The following is a 16,883-nucleotide window of genomic DNA, read 5'->3' on the forward strand; positions in this document are numbered from 1 at the left end:
TCTGCTTCTGCTCCGTTCCTGTGATTGCAGCATGTTTGCCTAGCAGCGTTTAAGGATGTTACCTGGCTAACTGCATTCTGCTTGTAACCAGTCTCTGATCAACGTTTGCTCAAGACATTTTGGTCACATTTGTTCAAAATATTTTTTATTTGCTCAAAACATAAACAAGGGTCACGGGTATGACGTCACAGACGTCATAAAAAAAGCAATCCTGTGATTGGTCCCCCAAGCCGGAAGTGCACCAAGTAATAGGTATTTTATTTTTATTTCTTCTTACACATTTGTCTGCTATTACGATGTAGTTAATTTCTGACTGGATCAATCAGCAGGTGTTGGTTTAACAGTGGATCGTCACTATCAATAATATTTTGGTAATATATTTAAGGTCTAATAACGTTTAATTTTCGTCTGTGGTTTTACGATAGAATAATTGTCAAAGGCTTTCGCCACCGGAGTCGTAGTCAGAAGAATTTAGGTCACCTTTTGAGAACTGATATTCTGTCTTGTGTTGATGCTACACGCCTAGTGGCTGAGTTTGCAAACTGCTAATTGATGATTGGTCCTTTAAACTGTCCTTTGCACTCTGGCGACCAATCGGTTGCATTATCCGTGGGGCGTTTACGGCGGAGAAGAGGCTCCTACTGTTCCGATTGGCTGGCGGCTCTCCATTACCTTGTTTAACAACATTGCGTTACACAAGCTAAGCGAGACGAGTTAGAGGAGCGTCGTTCGGAAACTGTTCAACAGGGCAACAAACTAGGCACCTAAAGGGGAATAAAACAAGACCACTTTATCAAAAATACATCTAAGGTATGATTTCTTTTGTGGCACTGTATTCTTTGTCCAATTGAGAAGAAGTCATTGAAGCTAGCTAGTCAGCTAACACCTGCTAGCGATATGAACCATGCTAGTCACGCAGTAAGATCGAAACACGGTTGATGGTACTCTTATTTTGGGCTTTTTTTTCTTTTCTTAAATATTCTTCACTGGAAGCATTGAATAACAACTTTGACGAATGTACGGCATGCGAAAGGTGATTCAGTGTTGTCAAACGCCCGGCTAATGTTAGCCGAATGACTTGGTCTCATGTAATTTCGACTGACGTAATCTTATTTACGATGCATATTTTGAATGCACCACGACAAATTACAGCATCGTGTGTTTAAACGCCTTTAATGCGCGTGCGTAGTCGTAGAAGTGATCATTAATACATTGTTTTCTTTAAAAAAATAAAATAAAAAAAATGTCAGTGGATAATGGGATGAATGCAGTTGTAATAATAATATGATGTGGTTTCTATGATGGAGAACCCTCCATGCAATTCTAAGAGCAGATAGAACATCAGGGAACTATTGTAACAGCCTGAGATCCCCTCAACCTCGTAATATTTAAACATTTGTTCAATTATTGCATCACCTTTCTTGTAGTTTAGTATAGGAAACAAAAAGATACTAAACAAATTTCTGTTGTTATTCTGTTGTACCCAATGAAACTCCTCTTGTATTGAGATTCTCATTCACCAACAGCTAAACTCCTCTCTGCAACGCTTCCTCGAAAGAACAGCCAGATGTTGTTTGGCAGGATTTATTACAAAAAAAGGGTGTAAAACTGAAATACAGATAGAAATGTAGTTGATAAATAAAGGGCAATTAGAATACACATGCAAACAGTCAAGTCAGAAAAGTCAGACGTACATAAGATTCAAATCTGCTCTGCTATGAGGCAGAATATAGTGTCTACTAAAGATAAAAAAATATATATGCACTTATTTGTATTGGCACTCAAAGGGCCGGAACAGAAAGATTGATGTGAATGCGTAAAAGGAACACACTTCCAACTTCTGTGTAACTGTTCATCAAAGAGAAACTTCCTAGTACAGTGGAAACTTGATTTAAAAGACTAATAGGGTGGAGGGGTACTCTGTTAAATCCGATTGTCTGTTATATTGAAGCATTTTTTGTGGGGTGTCAATTACAGTGAACCCTGCTTATTTGTGGTTCGGCATTTGCTAATTTATCTGTTGGCAGATTTTTTTGGGGGTGGGGGTGGGGTGGGGGATTCGGAACCTATCCTCTGTTAGTCACTGAATCTCTTCTGTTCACTCTTTTTGCGCTTAGGCCAAAGCAATTAAAGCATTATTTTTGGCACCATCCTGTTGCATCTCATGGCCATGGAACTACGTTCAAGCGAGTTCAGGATTCTCATTTTGACAAAAATAAAGCTCGGCTTGGTGCCAAGGAACTATGTTGAAGTGATTAGAGGAGTTTCATTTTGACTCATCTTGTGGTGATCGGCAATTACAAACCTTGTTTGGATTTTTGCTATTCGCGGCAGGGCTTAGTCCCCCCCTGTCCCCTACAAATAGTGGGGGAACACTGCACGAGTGACTAAAAAGTTCAATGATAAAAATAGTCTCCTTGTTTTTCCACTGTTAGGTGATCCCGTCTCTCGATATCCCGTGCTTCTCTGGTATTCCCGCTGTTAGGGTGATGTCAATAGCCTATCTCGCCCGCCTGGCAAGGTGCAGTGGGCCCCATGTTGGACGCAACGGCCTTCCCCAAATGGCCCTGGTGCCCCTCACGTTGAAACAGGACATCGCCCTTCACTCGACCGTCCCCAGGAGGCAGATCCACACACCTTCAGAAAAGCGCCGCAGCGGCACACGCTTTGACGCCGACAGCAGCGGCCACCCCACCACTTGGGACTCGTTTGGCATCTGGGACAATCGTATCGACGAGCCCATCCTGCTGCCGTCCAGCATCCGCTACGGAAAACCCATCCCCAAGGTCAGCCTGTCCAATGTGGGCTGTGCCTCGCTCATTGGGCAACGCAAGGAGAATGAGGACCGCTTCCAGCTCTCACAACTGACCACCAACATCATCTACTTTGCCGTGTTTGACGGGCACGGTGGGCCGGAAGCGGCGGATTTCTGTGACAAATACATGGAGACTTTTATCAAGTAAGCATAAGGTTTTATTTACTCCACTGTAGAGAGCCAGGCATCTATTAAGTTTTCATCGTGATTCATGAGCTCTCCTCTTGTCAGCGGACATTATGTCGTTTGTTTCTCATTCTTTTTGGGTCAGTGTCAAGATGTTTGGCAGCGGTTTGTTTATTTATATATTTGTGGAATTTATTTTAGGCATTATACTTACAAATAAGTAATAGTTGATCTCTGTGTACTTAATTTAGTTTGTTTGTTGTTCCAGGGATCTTGTGGTTGACGAGGACAATCTGGAATTGGTTTTAACTAAGGCTTTCCTAGAAGTAGACAAAGCTTTAGCGAAGCATTTGTCCCGCTCTTCAGTTGGTAGGTTGATCCAAAATATAATTCGTCTTTGCAACTGAGTCGTAACTCATACACAATGATACCGTTTTGTTTTGTTCCTTCAACAAGAGCCTAAGACTTAGCGACTGACGTGACTTTAGCATGGAGGTCTGTCGTTTAAAGCCAAGGTTAACTAATGATGAACAAAAGACACTAAACATAACAAATGATAGTGCACACTAAATTACTTATCAACTGCTTTCGGCGTCAAACAAGATTAGTGACACAATTGAAGGAAGAAACGCAATGAATATAGGGGGTGCTCAGTTTACAACAGTTCCGCCATACAACATTTAAGGCTTGATTTATCAGGGCACTAAAACTAAATAGAATTAACTTGCCTTGAATGCGTGGCAGTTGGATGTATCCTACAGATATATGCCTATTCTGCGTAACATTGACTTATAAACTCGGGAAAGCACGCCCGGAAAACTGTGCTGGGAGAGGCCAGCACCAATTGTCACCGTGCGCTGAAATGAGACAGACGCAGAGAATCGTAAGTTAGTGATTATGACTGCGATTGTGATTATTGTGCATTCCAACTTGGGGTTATGTTGCTTTGGCTTCTTCTTTGGCTTTTTGCATAAAGGGTACCAGTGATATCTAAGAGGAAAAATAATTTAACAATGGCCTTAGAACTGGAAAAGAAACTAGCAGAAGCATGTGTTTCTGTTTCTGTCCTGGCTGCTCAGTACAGTATGGCTAAAGTGGCCAAACATTGGAAAAGAAGAATAGAATATATGGCTGCTCGCTTTAGTCTGTAAAGACCTTCACGTGCAGTCACCCTCCCTTTTGTTTTTCAGTTTCGCAACTGTGGTTACATTTCTTTTTATACTTTATCAGTTTTAAATTTGAAAAACCTATAAAGTCAAGTCGACTTACTCGCCACTTCCTTGAACTACCGCGGTGGTTACCTTGGTTTTACACTTGTATGATGTGTATGTATGATATGTCAAAATGTTATCTAAAAAAGTACGATTAACAATAAGTATGATTAAAGGCCACAGTTGCGCCCTGTAACGGATGGGCTTTATTTCTGTTATTACCTCTTGGTCAAAGTGCTCCAAAGCGAAGCTCGACAAGCATACTTGGAATTGATCGTTCTATGCCGAACCCGTACGTCGGGACTGTCATAAACCGAGAACCCCCCTGCATTTCCCAAGGGGCAAAAAAAGTTTTAAATTGAAGATGGACTAGCTTCCCAGAATGGATTATTTTCAACCTTTCAAGGTTCCACTGTATACAAAACAAAGACTGTAGATGTGGACTGTATGTCCTTGGTAGGGTAGACCCTAGTTTTAAGCTCATTGTCATCAAACACCTTTTTGGAAGGATTTTGTCTCGTACAGTTCAAGAAATGTGACTCATTTACTCTCCGGATGTTTATTAGGGACAGTAGAAAGACAAATAATAATATTTTTACCTGTTATATGTCATACATGGAACAGTGATTCTCAAAAGAGTAGGGTTTACACGATCAGGAGATTTGGGGCCGATCAGCGAGTTTAAAAAAACGATGACCGATCACAAGATGGAGGAATTTGTCTATTTAAATGACCTGTTCATTTACTGTATATAGTTGTATACTTAATTGCTCAAAAAATTATATTTACAATAAATAATGTATCATTGTTCCTCTATTTATGCCATTGAGGCATAGTGACAGACAGAACAAATGAATGGTCTTCTATTAGATGGCAGGAAGTAAATACAGTAATTAATGTATCCACCTTTTTGTGACATTTTTGTTTGTTGGTGTGCCGTGAGATTTTTCAATTGTAAAATATGTTCCTTGGCTCCATAAAGGTTGGAAATCACTGCTTTAGTCAGATCGTGTATTTTAATCAGTCAGATCAAACCAAGATTACACGACAGAAATGATGGGTGCTAACTTACTGTAATTCAATTACTTTATTTTTAATTAAATGACTTCACCCACGCCGAAACTTTAGAGCATGATTCGACAGAATGGCGGCATGTTTACGTTTACAATTTTTATTTACCTTTGGTGCCATTGATTTAAATTGAATTATATTCAAGTAGTTTTATATTTCCCTTCATTCAAGTGCAGTTATGTTCAAACTGTGCATAATAATTCTAACACTGGCTTACAATAATATTAAATATACTTTTTAGGAGTGAAACCTCTGCCTCGGTTTTGTACACGTAGGCCTACGACGTCACTGTAGTTTTTTAATGTCGGTCATGATGATGGTGGTACTTGGATAACTATGAACTGTGAAACAAATGTGATATTTCAACATAATCCAACTGTGTTTATTAGGCTAATGTTAACGCTAGTTTACCTGTTGACGTGGCACCCACGGTTGGGGCCGCGCTGTGTGAAATGTCCCAATATGCCTGTGTGTGTGTATGTGTGTGCATGTTATCTACGACAGCTGCGGACCCAGCTCAGAGCTGGAGGCCCTTGGCACCAATGTGGATGACGAGGGGCTAGATATTGAAGGAGAGAGAGTCCAGCGGGTCCTAATTCCTGGACTTCTGGAAGGTTCCCGATCTTTCTCTCACTCCCCTCTACGGCTCTCTCTCTCACTTTTATCTCTACTCTCTCTCTCTAGCTCTCTCTTACTTCTCTTACCGAGTGTATGCGAGAGCTTCTTGTGAGGGCGCGCGTCAGTTTGAGAACGTCTGTTGTCACCCTCTGCCAGAATTGCTCCACACGACGCAGCATGTCTAATGTGCACAATTGGCTTCGGAACACTGCTCTTAGCTAGCGTAGCTCATCTCCGGAGCAGGTTTTGAGAGCTAAAGTTAATGGTAATGCATTTAAGCATATCGTTGCTGTCCAATGACAACCCCACAAGTCCCACCTGATGACGGTTTTAACATAATGTAAATGTGTCCTCTGTGTTCCGGCAACACTATATGTCTACAGTAAACGACCAGTGAGAATATATTTTCGTACATTGTCGTCTAAAGTATCTCTACAGCGCATACTTTCACGACACTCCTGATAGGGCTGCAACGATTGATCGAATATCTTAATTTGATCACACAAAGAGGTCAGAGAGTAAAATGTCGGCCTCAAAGCTTTATAAGGATCATTTTTCCACACAGATTAATATTACTACAGACACCACTCCTTGTAAAAATAAGTTGGCTTGATGATTGCAACCCAGGAGGAAATGCTCCATAAAAGACAGAGGCCGTCCAAAGTTTGGAATCATTTCACACTTGCAAAAGTAGATGAAGTGAAATGTTTCCGACAACAGCACAATCGCCAACACAAGGTAACTTATCGATGTTAGCTCATTCATTATAGGCTACCATCGCTGGTTAGTGGTCAAGGATAGACACAGCTGCCAGTACACTTTCAATCACTTTATTGAACAAACGGTAAGAAAACAAACACGTAACAATCACTTTCATAGACGAGCTGCCGAACGGTTTAGCCAGTTAACAGCCAGCTGTATACTCTCATTCACTGACGCTCACGTCACTCACCAGGCTGGGCACCACCTTTTAAAGCCATACACACCCAAAGTCACAGATACTACAGTAGAACGCAAGGATAGCAATGCCAAGTCGACAAAGATAATATCTACACCTCACATGCACTCATTGTCTTCAGTGATAAAAAATACATTTATATCTGATTAGTCGATTCTAAAATTATTCGATAGCTGCAACACCAGACCAAATTGCCCTTTTGTAGAAATTGGAATGTGGTGACATAATGTTTTAGGAAATTATACAGTTGTCAACCAGTAAATATCCTGACAGTTGAAGCTATTTGGTACTTTATTCTTTATTTCAGACCCAGGGAGATCCTTATCACAGAGTTAAAAATATATATTTCTGCTGCCCATCCCTATAAGTTAAGACTTAGAAGAAAGTACTTAATATTATAACCATTAAATATACTCTACACGTACAACATACTGTGACAGCTCTGTAGGGTGAATAATAGTACAGCATGTGTTGCTAATGTGTTTTTATTTTAAGACAGACATGCATATTTTTAAATACCATCCCTCTCACATTTGACTGACTCTTCAAAATACCCTTTTGATCAAAATGTACAGTACACTTTACACCCCCTGATTTGAGCCTCGCTGAAATGACCACTGCTCACCCTGCCTGGGGGGTGGACCAGTGCTGAGTATGGCTTTCGTTAACATGTTGTCTGTTGGACGGAGCTAGGGAGGCGCTATTTCTTGAGCCCAGAATCTCAAAAAGCTGCAGCAAACTGTGGAGCACAAGCAAGCTCCCCAAAAAGACAGGATGGATTTTATTTTAACTCGTGGAGGCAGCACGTCATCATTACAATGTGTGTGCGGATCAGTGCCTGTGGTGCATGCAACGGAAACCCTGTCAACAATTGCCAAACACCCAATGCTAATCTGTGCATCCAGCAAAACTCAATTTGGCTTGGCTTAATTTTTGGCTTTGACATAATAGTGTTTTAGACTGTGGACTCCGGCGGTCATGGACAGAGAAATTTGGCTTGGGGGCGGTATTATGTAAATTAGCACCACTGTTTTTGGAAATAGGCAGTTCACAAAAGATTTACTTTGTTTAATTTCACACTTGATTGGCGGGCAGGCACTCCAGAGGCCCGACTATTTGTATAAAGACAAAAAGTCAAATTTTGTTCATGGAGTTGATAGAAAGTGTCAACACCCCTTGTGTCATCGGACTTGAACAGCAACGAAATGTGTAAATGGCCATTTAATTCAGTTTGAGAAAATCAATTTCATATTTTTTTATGCTGGTATATACGTGTAAAAAAAAAAAAAAAATCTACATCAGAATGTGTTTGTATTAGAAGACGTTATGTGATTGGTTATTAAAGCATTGCTAAGTGTTGTTTAAGATGTACATACAACTGAACACACTTAACTCTGTTCAAAATGCATGTGCAACTGCATCCCCCCCCCCCTTCATTGACAATTGCATTATCTACTACATGACCTCCCCGCCCATCCCTCTGTTCATGTCTGTGTGTTCTGTGTGCGCGCTACTGTGTATACATATATCTTGTGGTTGTTTGTGCACAGCTGTGAAGCGTCAACTTTCCGTCTCTCACGCCTGCCCTCCGTAATGTCTCTGTAGCGCCCGGGGTGAACGCAGGCACCACCGCCACCGTGGCACTGCTGAGGGACGGCATCGAGCTGGTGGTGGCCAGCGTGGGCGACAGCCGCGCCATGCTGTGCCGCAAGGGTAAGGCGCTTAAGCTCACCGTCGACCACACGCCTGAGAGGAAGGACGAGAAGGAAAGGCAAGTGTGAAAAAAAAATTGGTACATCTTTGGAGTTCAACCCAAAAATAAACCGTGCTCGTGCCTATATCGGCTGACTCTGGGTGAGATAGATCAAATACAGCGACGCCTTGACTTACGAAACACTCATATCTTTCCACATTGAAATGAATGGGAATGGCATTAAGACACAAACAAAGATTTTTACAATTAAGTGACTTGGTAAGATGCACTAACAGTCATTTTTTGCAGAGGATAAAGAACATATGCCAGTCTGGCTGCCAAGATTAGTCGACAAGTCAGGATTAGGTCAATGATCAAAATCGTCTACTATTTAATAATTGTCATCGTTTGTGATTTATGAATATTTGTTTTTCTCTCAAAAGTGCCTGCATTCTCCCGCTGCTCGCCTGTTGTCTGCCTTCTGGCCTTGATGCACATGCGCAATAGTCGTAATCTGGGTCCGTAGTAATGTTGCACATGCCCGTGATGTACCCGGAAGAACTACTGCTAGCTAGTGTGAGCAACGGCGCCCTTAAATTTGAGCATTCCACCAAAAATACTAAAGAGGAATGCGATGCAAAACCTGCGAGACACAACTTACATTTCATGCCAGCACAACAGTGATACATGAGCATCTGAAAAGGAAGCACTTTGTGGCTGATTCAATTTCTTACAAAGAGGAACATTCATCTTTGTAGGCTATTTGGCTAGTTAGCTAGCGAGGTGCCTATGTGCCAGGCACATTGACGGGGACAACGTTCCAATTAAAGGCAATGCATGTAATGTACGTTGGAAAAAAATCTGAACTTGTTCATTTCTCAAGCCGACTTTCATGAAGTTTACTTCTTTTGTCAACATCAAACCGCAACGTTTGTGTCAAAGTCAACCCCAAAAAGTTATTTCCTATGAAAGGTTGGGCCCAGTTCCCTTGTTGTGATTGCGCATGATGGTGCATAGTTTTTGGTTCCATTTTAAAGTGCACTCAACATTTACAACTAAAAAAAAATGGTTAAAGTCCAGAGTAGGGCTGTGCGAGTATGGCCAAAGTGATAATCACAAATATTTTTGATTAATTTTGTAATCAGTCATTTTTAATCCTGGTTGTTCTTCATGTTAGGGAAAACATATTTTTATTGCCCCACTTTTCAACAAACAGTATGTAAACAGTTTTCAGCGTGAAATTTAAACTTAAATTAGAATAAATGACAGACGATAAAAATACAATTTAAAGAAAAATAATTTCAAATTTCCCAAGGGCTAACTGAATAAATCTGCTATTACAGAGTGCAATCACGAAGTGCAACACAATGAAAGAAAATACAGTTTATACCTAAACTAAACTAACATTAGGCTTTAAGCTCCGACTTTTCATTTGAAAATCCCCATCAATAAAGTGAATTTGTTATTAAAATGCCTCCGTCTCCCTCTGCTTAGGATCAAGAGGAGCGGAGGTTTCATCACCTGGAACAGTCTGGGGCAGTCCAACGTCAACGGCAGGCTGGCCATGACGCGAAGCATCGGTGACTTTGATTTGAAGAGCATGGGGGTCATTGCCGAGCCTGAGACCAAGAGAATAACGGTACGTCGATGAGAGTCAATACGAGGTAAAAGTCCTTTGGGTTATTCATGGACAAGGAGAAGAAACATAGATGGTCACTTAAACCTGTAATTTCTCCCAGCTGGGGACATGATGGCAGCAAAGCAATAGATGAGTTTTCCATCTTACAATGTAAGCTATGATCCCAGGGTAAAAAAAATGGTAAATAAGCAAATTTGTGAGTGCTAAATTGCAAATATGCACATTGACTTTAAATAAATGCATCCACAAGGGAACAATTATTATTATTAGGGTCACTAGAGCCTATCTCAAAAGACTTTGTAAGAAGGGCGGGGCACACCTCGAACCAGTCACCATCCAGTTGCAGGGCACATGTAGACAAGAAAAGTTCTCGTTCGCACAATTTAGAATCTTCAACTAAGCTTTTAAAGATGTTTCGTTATTATGCACCTTTCCTCCAGCTGAGTCCCGTGCACGATTCCTTCCTGGCGCTTACCACCGACGGTATCAACTTCATCATGAACAGCCAGGAGATCTGCAACGTCATCAACCAGTGTCACGACCCGAAGGAGGCGGCACAGCGCATCTCTGAACAGGTACGAGGTGACGTGGCCTCCATAGGGATGCCGTCATTTAAGATGTAAGTGCAAATGTTGTGTTGTTTGAACTTTAATACCTTTTTTTATTTAATTCAGTAACTGGCTAAAACATTGGAAAACAAATCTGCAGGGCCTGTAATGCTGTTTTTAATGTGCTCAGTCAAGACGTAGACTGCATACTCTGCTTGTTAGGTGAGTTACAAAGTAAATTGTGTCAAAAATTGACGAGAAAATTAACATTTTTGAGCAAATAACGTGAATACTAAAAAAGTATAATTTTACAGACAGTAAAATAGTAAATAGGATACTATGGACACAAAAAGCAGCAGGAATAGAATAAACACTTCCAGTCAAAAGTTGTTTTTTTTTCATTGAACATCATGCAGTTCAATTTCTCACTTTACTCTGAATTGAAGCACAGAATGAATAAACTATTAAAGTTATAAAATAAGTCATGGTATCAGTCTACAAACCAAAATGTATTCTAAACCTTTGACTCATTAAGTAGCCACCTTGGGCAGAAATAACAGCACTTAAAGAGGCGAAGATCATAAAGCCTCAACACCATGCATCTAGCATGTACACAGTCAACCCATGTTACATAAACAACTGTATTCAGTAATTACAATTATTTAACACAAACAAACCACCTTTGCATGAGGCCCATTGATAGTATTAGCTATAATACTAGGCTAGCATTAAAATACACACATGCACGCATATCTCAAGTGATTTCTGGTCTCGTGCTGTGGTTTCTAAACGACCTGGGCGTGTCCTCCGTCAGGCTCTGCAGTACGGCTCAGAGGACAACAGCACCATCATCGTGGTGCCTTTCGGCGCCTGGGGCAAGCACACCAGCTCTGATACCAGCTTCTCCTTCAGCCGAAGCTTCGTGTCGAGCGGGCGCTGGGCGTAGTGGCAGCGGTACGCGGGGGATGCTGGGTAAAAGGGCGTGGTCTGTGGACCCTCTCAGCAAGTGCAATAGTCGACAACGGGTCCCTTTGTTGGGGGAAAAATTTGGATGTGTGAGACAACTGCTGTGTGACCTCGATTTATTTAAAACAAAAAAAAAAAAGTGCACGAAAAGTCTCACCAGTGTTCTTATATCATGACGTCAATGAGCTTTTTGCTGCCAGTGGCTAAGAAGTATTGGACTAGCTAGTGGAGATTGTTCGTGTTATTCTAACACACTTAAATTGTAAACGCAGTGGAACCTCTAAAGTTGTGGTCATACAAGTCGAAAATGTAACAAAAGATTTTCTCGAAAAATTAATCTCTAAAGTCGCACTTGCACTGACGTAGCGGAGGGACAAAACCTTTTTTTTTTCTTCCCCTTTTTTCACACAAAATTTTGAGTTCGCCATTGGACAGCAACAATTTGTATGTTTTCATTCTGGCTGATCAGTATAATATGACTAAAGCCCACAATTACAATTTAAAAAAAAAAAGTGTTATTTAATGTGATGTATAAGTAACATTTTGCAGATATATTCATTTAAATGTCACATTGTCTAGTCAAAAGCATTCATCACAAATGTTTTTTTTTTTAATCAGAAATGTCAACAAAACTCTGGTTTTCGAATAAATGTTTTTTTTGTTTGTTTGTTTTTTAAGACAGTGACAAGTTTTCATAACATTACAAGAAAAATCTATTTCGGTATTATCAGGAAAGGTTATTTTACAACGAATAAAGTTGTGACATAAAAATTTTGTAATTTTACAGAAAATAAAGTTGTAAGTTACAAGAAAATAGTTGTAATAATACAGACAATAAAATATTAATATTACAAGAAAAAAAGTCAGAAAGAGAAATTTTCACGAGCAACATCGTTTTCATTTTTATGTGGAAAAATTTAATTATTGGAGAATGCGTTTTATTACAAATATTGAAAAAACAATTGTAATTTTGCGAGAATTAAACTGTAGTATTAAAAGAAAAAAGTCCTGCTTTTGCAAAAAAAAAAGTTGTAATTTTATGAGAACAAATATGTAATATTGCAAGGAAAACAATACATTTTTCTATAAAAAAAAAGTTGTAATTTAAGGAAACTAGCGCTGTGACATTATGAGGAAAAAGTGATTATTTTACAAAAACAGTAATGTAATATGACAAGAAAAATTTAATATTTACAAGTTTGGCTTCTCACCATCAAATGTAAAGAAAAAGAAAACAAAAGAGAACAGAATGTACAAGCCAAAGTCAGCTGCATGTTCATTAACTACCGTAGTCATAAAAGCTAAGGGTTTAATTTTTTCATTATTATTATTGTACACTTGTATAAATTGTCCAGACAGTTAATAAATGATTTAATGATGGCAATAGTTTGGGTCGGGAATGGATCGTTAAAACTGATACAAAACGGGAGGTGTTGCGTTCAGGAACACGGCATTGTGTCGGACCTGAGAGACTCCACTGTTGCTGTTGGCAGCACTTACATTTGCACTTAAAGGAAAAATCTATTTGGACGAGTTTCATTTTGAAATGAGTCGACTTTGTCCATTTTTCAGACTGTTAATAAAAGAGGATGTGTTGTTAAATACCTTTTTAGGATATTTGGTATATAGCAGTAGAACCTCCTGGAACTAAAGCAAGGGTGGGCAACCTTTTTCCTATCAGGGGCCATTTGGCAGAGGGACACACTAATATATTTTATGTACAGTATGAAACCACGATGGCACAAAGGAACCAAACATTTGAGGGGCTTTTGAGCTTTTGTTTTTAGAATTACAGTGATACCTTACGAGTAGGGTTGGGCATCGTTTGAATTTGAGCGATTCCGATTCCGGTTCCTCATTTCGATTGCGGTTCTAAACGATTCTCGATTCCGATTCTTTTAGGGGGCTGGGTCAAAAAAGTTAGGGTGGTTTAAATAAAGGGTGTCCAAATTATGAACATCCATTTTCTTAGCAGCCCACAGCAGACTAAAATGAACATTTGACTTGAGGTTCTTTATAATCAGTATCAATATCAAACCTATGACCTAAAAGGCAATGTGTGTGGAACTAATCCAGTGGACCTAATATTCACTAATTAATGTTTCAGCTGAAAGTTAAAAATAGCATTTTTTAAATTGCTATTTGGGACTGTTTTATCACATCAAATGGTTTATATGTGCAAGTTTTAACTTGACTTCCTGTTTTAAACTTAGCCTTTTATTTTGAAGGGTACGCAGCGGAACCCGACATTTTGGCGCGAAAAGTAACTTCACGCGATACCGGTGAATTTTTAAAACGAAAATTAAACCTAGAATGCAATAAATTGAACCAAATGCTATAAAACGATTTTTTGACAGGTTAGCGTTTGTGCTACTGTGAGACGACGTTTGTGTGAATTATGTCCCAATTCATTGTGATGTAAATTTTCTAGTTTCACCTCTGGTGAAGTTTTAGCTCAATGTTAAGCTTTGTTTTTCCTGTCATCAGCCTTTACGTTGGTTTGAAGACTAAAATAAACGCTAAACACCATCCGTGCAAAAGAGCAACCCACCGTTTAACTTGTTAGCTGCCTCAATGATGGCAGAGGCACATTTTATTGTTTCGCTCACCGAATTTGACTTCACTGTAGTTCCGTGCCGTGTCGGCTGAGGCTCAGAAAAGAAGGGGAGCACGTCAGATTTCTACACATCGTGAAAGCCTCCTTTCCACAATATAATCTTAATCCAAGTGTTGCACTGAGGCGAAGGGTCATTCATTTTAACAAAGACGACACACACTTGTTAACCACAGCCGTTGGGAACAAGCACATCTTCGTGCGCGTTCTTCTTTGTTTGTTTTTGGCACTTTCTTCTTCGGGGTCGGCGGACTGTAGTCATTGGAACTAGGAACGGAAATTTTTCAATTTGAACGATTCTGGGAGAACCGGAACGTTAGTCCGGGTTCCAATCGATTCTCGATGCCCAACCCTGCTTGCTTACTTGAATTTGTTGCGTGACCACTTTCATAACATAAAACCCATTCACTGCCATTGACGGCTCTTGAATTCAAATATCCATATATAACTTGGAGAACTGGCAACTTGAATTAAAAATAAAATTTTCCCTTAGATATGAAAGTGATTGATAAGCGCAATCGTCAGTCAAGCAAACAAATGATTCCTAGGAATCGAATTACTGAGAACTGATACTCAAAATTAACCTGTCTTTGATTCTCATCCCTACTAATAACATAGTTAAATACAAAAACAACTTTTGTAACATGATTTCATGCTTTAATTCAAAGGACATTGTGCTGCTCCTTAAGGTGTGCACAACTTGGCCTCCAGGGGGCAGTATAATACAGACATACAGTATAATACGCGTAGATTTAATGATGAAACATGTCCATGATATTGATGCTTGTTTCATTGATCTACACTGCATTCCAAATTATTGTGCACATAATATTGTTCTCCGGTTTTCCTAAAGAGTTGAAACAAATGACAGGCTGCATCATTTTCAACTCAAACGTCAGAATATAATTCAGATGTTTTAAAAATGATGCCGACTGTCATTTGTTTAAACTCTTTAGGAAAATCGGAGAAAAATATCATTTGTATAAAAATGTGGAATGCAGTGTATGTCTTTTGCATTATACAAAAGTCCACTAGCTTAATGCTAGTGGACTTTTGTATGACAGGGTTATGTGGTTTAGTTAAAGGCACGTGTAATTGTATTTGTTTTATGTTTAGTTTTACGCTAAACTTCAATTGGAAATGGCATTAAACAGCTTGAAGAAAGCACACTGGGCATCTTTTACAGAACTGTTCGCTATCTGCCAAACTGTCCACGGAATGCCCAAGGAGGGCAAAATAGACTCCCTGGTTAGTAAAGAGCTCACTCATACGTCCAATTTGTTTAAAAAAAAAAAAAAAAAAAAAAAAAAAAAAAAAAAAAAAAAAACAACAACAACAAACCAAAAAAAATACACACACATAATTGAACAAATAATGGTTTGTAAGTCGGGCCACTCGTAAGTCAAGTTACCACTGTACAGTACATGTTACAGGTTTCCCACCGCTGCACTTCAGAAAGGATCATTACCAAAAAATGATCTGTACCATTGCCTCGTGCATCGTCTGCGTATAGGAATCATTTGCACAGTCTAGCGGGTCAAAGAAGTGAATGAACATCATATATTTTTGCCAGAATGTTCTTTAGGCCCCGTACGAGTGAACCTGACATTTCTAAACATTCTATTTTATGATCATTTTCTTTTTATGTAATCACAATCAAATGTTACAGTGACATAAGTGAGATCGGCGCTGAGATGTATTCAGGACATGTACAGGTTATGTTGTGTAAATATGAGCTATTTATGCAAAACTTTGTTGATTTAATTGCATTAATAATAAAATTTAATAAAACATACCTCATGTTGTAATGTATACATCCATCCCTGTTTGTAAATATCATTCACCATAGACAATAAAACAACACAACTTCATTTTCAAACCTACTCATCTGTGAACGTCACAATTTCTCTTGTTTATTTTTATTATATTTTTAACCACATATTCATTGTTACATGTGGAATGTATACCTGGGATGTACTGCACATAATGTATTGTTTTACACAGTCTTGTAACTTCATTAAATGTGTGCTTCTGGAAATGTACTAAAAGTCTTGTTTTTTGTTTTATTAATGAGATCCTCTATAAAGTTTTAAACAGTAATATTACTCTCTTTTGAAAAAAGTTATTTTCCTCTGATGTGATTAAGTGAAATTATTTTTTATTATATATTTTATTGAAAATAAATTGTCTTAAATTTGCCGTCCAATAGAAAGTGTATGTATTTTCTTTCCCACCTAAATCCAAAACATGAATACATATTTGTGTTTTTTTGGGGTAAATACAGTTTAAAAATAGAAGAAAAAAATTCTCAAAATTGTGAATTATGGGGTTTTCAATGGACAGCGACACGTGTTGAGTGTTTTCTAATTTTATGAGAATAAAGATGTAATATTACCAGAAAAACGGAATATTAAAAGACCTGAGATGTATTTGTTTTTCTTTTTTTTAAGATTAAATGCAAGCGATGTATGAAATCTAAATTAAAAAATGCTTTTTTAAAAAAGAAATTCCAAAATGCCTTTTGCATTATGAAAATGTTTTTTGTTTTTAGTCTGAAAACGTTTTAAATCACAAAATATGACGTGTCATGTTCATTGGGCAAAGTTGTTGTTTTTTTTTTTAAG

At 38.8% G+C, this 16,883-nt stretch overlaps 1 protein-coding gene across 1 annotated transcript; it reads left to right on the top strand.

Annotated features, from left to right (window-relative positions):
* Positions 1–668: 668 nt before the first annotated feature.
* On the top strand, positions 669–16,130 carry ppm1kb (protein phosphatase, Mg2+/Mn2+ dependent 1Kb). The gene is made up of 7 exons (XM_061678817.1): positions 669–810; positions 2,436–2,959; positions 3,210–3,310; positions 8,405–8,570; positions 9,987–10,131; positions 10,572–10,706; positions 11,494–16,130. Exons 2-7 carry the CDS (start codon positions 2,490–2,492, stop codon positions 11,623–11,625), a joined length of 1,149 nt encoding a protein of 382 aa, XP_061534801.1. The 5' UTR covers positions 669–810; positions 2,436–2,489; the 3' UTR covers positions 11,626–16,130.
* The last annotated feature ends 753 nt before the right edge of the window (positions 16,131–16,883 follow it).

The sequence above is a fragment of the Phycodurus eques genome, chromosome 6 (assembly GCF_024500275.1).
Source record: "Phycodurus eques isolate BA_2022a chromosome 6, UOR_Pequ_1.1, whole genome shotgun sequence".
NCBI classification, from domain to species: Eukaryota; Metazoa; Chordata; class Actinopteri; order Syngnathiformes; family Syngnathidae; genus Phycodurus; species Phycodurus eques.